A 6,593-nucleotide genomic window follows, 5' to 3' on the forward strand; every position below is an offset into this window, starting at 1 on the left:
TAATACAACAATATTTTTTTGCTGTTATATGAGGACAAAACAGAACCCCCTCAAATGGGTATAAATTCCATAAAATTTGGTGGATTATACATTCCTGGTAATATGCACAACAACATATGTCCTTACTACAAACAAAGTTTTATGAAATTGGGTGTAGTAGTTCCCAAAGAATGGTGCTTCCAAATGTGTCACAGACAGACAGACAGGGCAAAAACAATGTATCTCTCTAGTCTCTACCAAAGTGACTGACTTCAATACACTTTCTCAATATAAACTATTATTTGTGTCTTCTACATGTTTTGTATAAAGGAAATCATTATTACAAGGTAACTTTAATGTTATTTATAACACTATACATCAAAAATAATCATGGATCACATTAAATAAAAAATGAGATTTTGATGAACTGTATATGCTAAGTGTCGAATTGATTCATCGTCATCAAACTGCCGATGTTTTATCAAAAAGCTGTGGGGCTCCATGGTCTCCCATCTTTGATAAATCAAGTTAACGCACAGCATATCAGCAAGTCCCTTATTTTGCCATACTAGTCATCCTGTTCAATATCTGCATAAATGGCTTTCACTGCATCTAATTGTTTCTGAAATGAAAGAGAAGCAAGTTGTAAAAACAGTGCAGTGACTGGAAAGTCTTTGCATCAAGAAATATACAAGACAATGTCCATTGTACTTTTTGAGTACCAAAAAAAAAAAAATAGTCCTCTTTCCTGTTACCAGCAACTGCCAAGAAGAAAAACAGGAGAGGTAAGTAGGGTAATTAGTTTTCTTTTCAAAAAGTATTTTACATCAAGTTTATGGGGAAATAATCTGGACTTTTATAAATGCTAGAGCTAAAATTGGCATAAAATGTTTCTAGTAAACACCCAAAACAATATGTGATAGGTAGGGTAGCAGGACAATCAGGACTACATGTACTTGGCTACACTAAAAAATAACCTCCGATGCAGACAGAATTTCTTCTTGAAAAATTTGATGGAATTGTAGTGACATGCGTATCAAATAATACTATCCACTAGATGGCACTAAAACATTTAGTTTCACTTTCATAAAAATAAGTTTTATGTGGTTAAACTATTGTGTAGAAGTCACTACATGTACGTCATTTTATGGACCTAAGATGTTAATGGACTAAGCACTACATGTAGGCTGATGTAAAATTTGGTCCATAAAATCAATTCTTTGGTATGATACAAAAGAATCCTTACAGTTTAGTTCACATAGCAATATGATCTTTAATTAAGGTACTTTGACACCATGATCTATAAACTAACAATAGTTACAGAATGTCAAAAGTCAGCATTTTATCCAATGAAATTTTGAAATGAATGTTGTCTTCATTGTCATGCTACATTTGTATGTACATGTATGCCCCCATTCATACAGAAATTTGAAATTGAACCAATGATTGGGATTAGAGGCGATCTATGTTTTATTTACATGTACCACAATCCAGCTGTAAATGTCCAATTACATTGTAAAATCAGGATTTTTTCAAAGAATTCAAGTTAAAGAATGACCCATTGAATTTTGACTGCATTATAAAGAGACCCACTCTCATTTTTTTAAATCCTTAACACTGTTGAACAGCAACCAAAATTGTGTACAGTGTATGACCCATCTATATAACGCCACATACACAATCCATTGAGAGAGAGTCAAGATTTTTTGTGAGAACATTTTTCTCTATCATTCAATACAGTGAAAAATGGGAAAGTTCAACTAAACAGGATATTGATATTAAATGGAAACCAATATCATTTACAGCATGTAAAGTTAAAATTTTAAATTAATCCATTCACTGTCAGTTAAGATACATGTAGCAATTGCAATAAAACAGGGTGAACAGATGGCATACGGGCAAGGTGATTACAATTCGTTGTGTGACAGTACATGTACTTTGGTCACCGTCACAGTATCTTAAATGGTTTCCAAAATAGTCTGACTCACTTTTTCATTGACAAAATCAGTTTTACATAATATTAACAGTAGAAGGTACATCAAAAGATACTTGTATGAGCATACATTAAAAACTACTTTTGCAAAAGAAAATAAGTGAAAACCACATTAGAAGTGTGTTATTATTTGTCCAATGACTAAAATTAACCTAAAGCATCATTTTGATGATATATAAAAAATGTAGGGACCAAGTTTTAAATAAAAGATCAAAGGAACAATGAGAACTGACCAAGTAACCCTCCACTTATTTAAAGTTTCTGGCAAAATCTGAATGATTTATAGGGGCAAATGATCCACTGGTGCATCGCCATTTTCTAAGTTATGATTCCGATCTGATTCTCATGAAGCTTAACAGAAGTCAAAAACCAGGTAATGATAGCTGAAACTTTTGTTTTTAAATCATAAACGATTTATCTGCTGTTTTGACATTTTTAGATTTGATGACAGTGTAGGGATAAAGGATAGTCATTTCCTACAGACTTGACTTTGCGTCATTTTTTTTGTAGCTGGTTGAAATCTAAATGAAATAACACAAACAAGACATGTCTGGAAAATATGTACACTGTATCCATCAATAATAGTGATATTCATCAGATTGTGGCAGATTGGAATCGTTCAACCCCTTATGACTTATAGGAAGGGAGTGTTTTTGTTTAATGTTCATTGCTATTCATCAAATGTTTTTTTCTACAGATTAGGTCAATTTTCATCTTTTATGAATAGTTTCCTTAGATTTATTTGTGGGCCTTTTACAGCTTGCGTAATGGTATGGGTTTTGCCCATTATTGAAGACCATGTGGAGACCTGTAGAAGTTTAATTTTCTGTCTCATTGGCAGTCTCATACAACCCTCCTATTTTCACATTGACATTCTATACATGCACTCTACTATCAACAAAAATTTTAATTTCTCCATTCTCCACAGTGGAGATGTTATGAGTGGAGTCATAGTGTCTCCACTCTCCACAGTAGAGTCACCATTTCAAAAATTGTTTGTAGTTTATTACTCCTGTCTTTATACCAAATATATTTAAAGGTTCTAACTGTTCAATAACATTTCTCATTTATGGTCAAAAAAAAAATATTTATGAGTGAAAAAATGGAGCAATTTTATCCTAGTTTCTACTTAGGTGGAGTCAGTGTCACAAGCCACTTAAGTGATCTTTTTAGATGTTTTAACACGGATCGGATGCACAGTGTGAGTTATGAACAACATACATGTATCTGTGCTCTATGGACAAGGTCAAAGAATTATTTTGTGGACAGAGAGCTCTATCCCTCACATGCAAAGACTAAAATCATACAAGTTTACTGAAGCAAAGATAATCGAAAGCATGATCGTAAGGTACTAAGGAGACTGAAAAGATGCATGGCGTTTCAGTTTGCTTAAAGTTCGTCAATACCTTTCAACAAACAAGCCTGAATATCTGTATCTATGTAGCCTATTTGTCAAAAGCGACATGTACATGTTAAAGTATACCAACAGAAACCTAGTACCTACCCCCTTGTTTAGTGCTCTATACAGAGCTTCAGCGCCGTTATTTAGGGTTGTTTCAAAGGCAATAGCGGATACTACTACTGCTACTGCAAAGGTTGAAGACCTCCTGAAAATCCCTAAGTATAAATTTCGCAGCAAAACCATCTTTATCTTATCGCCAGTTTCGGCAAGCAGTTTTGGAAGTCACCTTCGATGAAATGACCGATTTACCGCCTGGGCAAGAATATCATAAATTTATTGCATGTTTATTTATAAAATTTTTGTAAGATTTATCTTTTTCTCAATGTTGGTCTTAAAGAACTATTTTATAAATGTATTGGTTTAATTCATATGTCCCAATTCGGATTAATAAAAATGCTTCTTGTGTAGAACTATTTAGGTCGGAATATAGGCTAAACCGTTTACCTCCTCATTGAAGAGTTATTCGAAATTAAACAACCAAATAACCGCAAGATAATGTTACATAACCAACAAAGAACAACGTACGATATAAGTCACAACAATTTGACAAAATACATCTTCATTTAATTATGCTTGATGAAGCCAAGCCCACATCGTTTTTCTCTTATACTCATTGAAAAAAGTTTTTTTTTCTTTGAACAATTGATTTTTTTACATGTATTACTGATTATTACATATAGGGGAATTCTCTTCATGTTTGACATTTCAAACGTTTTGTTATGAATTAATGCTTGATTACTTTACCACGGATAAGTCCTTAGTTAATATACCAATCAGGTTTCATATAGACCACACTAAAAGAGTCTATATTTATCTTAAAACAGGCCTTTCTATTATCTAAGTTCCTCGACACTGGTCACCTATTTCTGCGTATGCAAATCTCGTAATGAAATTACATGCATGAAACATCTTTTTACTCGAAAAGGCCTTGGAAGGAAGCCTCGGTTGATTCGACAAAAATTAAAATATATGAAATAAAACTTAGAGAATTATTCATATAACATCTTAACTATAAATGTACATGTATGTGACAATGCTAAGGATGGTGGGGATAAAAAATACTAATATTGCTTATTTTATATTATTTGTATATCGTATTAAGATAAAGGTAAAGATCATCTGTTCTAAGACCTATAAAAAAAAACCAAACCAAAACGATAAACAGGACAGATCCAGAAATTTAAAAAGGCTATTCCAGGCTATTTTTTGCTTATTTTATCCAATTTTGCATGATATGAACATTTTTTTTTCAAAAGAAGGAGGTCCTAACCCCAGACCCAGCTCTGCATAGATCCGTCACTAATGATTAATATTAAGGTCGGTAATTATCGTCAAATGAAAAAGAGAAAATCTTTTTTACGTGTACAGCATATCGAAATTTGCATTATAGATGATTGGTATTTTTTTTTTTTTTTTGTGTATTTAAATGATATGAAGCTGTAGAAGAACGATCCTTTTCTTTTAAATTTTAAAAGGAACAAAAATCTAAGGATATTAGACATTTTCATATTTATTTAACCGAATTAAAGGTTATAAAATTTCATATTTCTATAGAACCTACATGTAGGATTATCAAAAGAGTTTCATAACTTATGAAACAAATCTGTGAGGTAGCCATAGTTACAAATGTACATATGTACCTGTATTTATGAAGGGCGGAAAAAATTCCAAGTTTCCAATATATAACGTTTCTTTTGTTTTCAGAAAGGCTGAGGAGTTCCGAATAAAACACCGAGGTATTCAGACAACAATCAATGGAATATTTTGATAACAATTTTTTTCAATGACCAGGAAGTAAATTAAATTAAATGCCGTGCAAAGCAAGGCAAAAAATATTATGGGGTGAAACTTATGGTGAAAATTATTTTTCTTACCGATTTAGAAGGGGCGTACGCCCGGTACGCCAGTCCTTGGATCCGCGCCTGATGACCTCAGCTATGTTTAGACAATCCGTAATTTGGTACTTATAGTATATAGATGGATCGATCCGTTCTCATTGACGAGCAATTGTTTCCCCCTTGCCTTAATATGATAACGATATACATAGTGACCATGCAATCCTTCCGTTCGTCCGTCACTATATTTATAGATCCTACTACATGTATCTGCAATACAAGCCAATTATTAAACTTCCTCTAGACCCAAGGAAATTCGAGGTTTCTCATCCCAAGGCAAATATATTTAGTCACATACATCAACGTTATATTCCAAGCAACTAGTATAATGTCAAAAGAAGATACACAGAATATTTGAATACTAATATATATCAAATGAACAAAAAGACAACATAAAAAATATTCAATATTCATTTTCACGCGTATTCAGTAACCTTTGGTAAGTGGACAATTCATTGGTAGTATATAGGTAGTCCTTTGAGTTTTAAATGAAGTAGATTTCAGCAAGTGAGTATTTAAACCTTCCTCAACATATTTTAAAATTTATTCTTGTAAATAATAAATCCACCCACCGTTTTACAAAATGCACCCCCCAAAAAACCAACACATTTTATACAAAACTTTTGCACTTACCGTTCCGCACACATTATCTTCGAGTGCGCCAATTTACCGTTCACTTGCGCAGTATATCAATTGCACCAAAAAAAAAGAGAGAGAGACAATATAATTAAATAATTTATTCCCTGCTTCCTTTCCTCGACTTGGGTCGGTTTTTTTTTCTGTGGAACCCCGGCCGACACCCTCCTTTTCAATGTGTCTGGATCCGTCTTGGGACGACTGTTTTTAAGGATGGACCAGAATTTTAAATAAACTAGACACTGGTAATTTCTTTAACCTTATTACCATATGTAAGTGGTATTTATTATTGCCTACTTAGCTGCTTTGCACGTGCACCTGAACGTTAAGAATATGGTGAAAGATTGGAGTGCGACTGGGTGTTTTTCTAATGCAAAACAGATATCACGAAAATTGTTTTTTTTTTTTTTCGTTCTGAGGCACAAGATACAAGCATATTTCCGGTTTTATGCTTGACAGACGATTAAAGTAAACTAAAATTCGATTTACAAAATTTTCCAACAGAACTGGGGGTTCAACCCCGAAAATATATACACCTGGATCCGTAACTGTATAAAACAACATAGTAATCATGGCAAATGTAGATATGCAATTAAAAACACAGGAAACAATTACGATACAGAGATAC

General features: G+C 33.0%; 1 protein-coding gene and 1 long non-coding RNA gene across 2 annotated transcripts; both read right to left on the bottom strand.

The window, feature by feature from the left end:
• Window positions 1-316: 316 nt before the first annotated feature.
• On the bottom strand, window positions 317-3,691 carry LOC148607561 (cytochrome b-c1 complex subunit 9-like). The gene is made up of 2 exons (XM_088546337.1): window positions 3,477-3,691; window positions 317-601 (listed from the first exon to the last, which is right to left on the bottom strand). Exons 1-2 carry the CDS (start codon window positions 3,615-3,617, stop codon window positions 548-550), a joined length of 195 nt encoding a protein of 64 aa, XP_088402463.1. The 5' UTR covers window positions 3,618-3,691; the 3' UTR covers window positions 317-547.
• A 1,617-nt stretch (window positions 3,692-5,308) lies between these two features.
• LOC148607562 (uncharacterized) lies at window positions 5,309-6,229 on the bottom strand. Its single transcript, XR_015915203.1, has 2 exons — window positions 5,963-6,229; window positions 5,309-5,539 (listed from the first exon to the last, which is right to left on the bottom strand). It is a non-coding gene; the product is annotated as an uncharacterized LOC148607562 (long non-coding RNA).
• Between the last annotated feature and the right edge of the window lie 364 nt (window positions 6,230-6,593).

Source organism: Perna viridis, chromosome 9, assembly GCF_037379345.1.
Source record: "Perna viridis isolate PV_CMFRI_1.1 ecotype Kerala chromosome 9, ASM3737934v1, whole genome shotgun sequence".
Lineage (NCBI taxonomy): Eukaryota > Metazoa > Mollusca > Bivalvia > Mytilida > Mytilidae > Perna > Perna viridis.

Coding starts and splice junctions, on each gene's coding strand:
- LOC148607561 (XM_088546337.1), bottom strand. CDS start 3,617: ATGGTTTTGCTGCGAAATTTATACTTAGGGATTTTCAGGAGGTCTTCA. Junction 602..3,476: donor ATAGAGCACTAAACAAGGGG/GTAGGTACTAGG, acceptor CTTTCATTTCAG/AAACAATTAGATGCAGTGAA.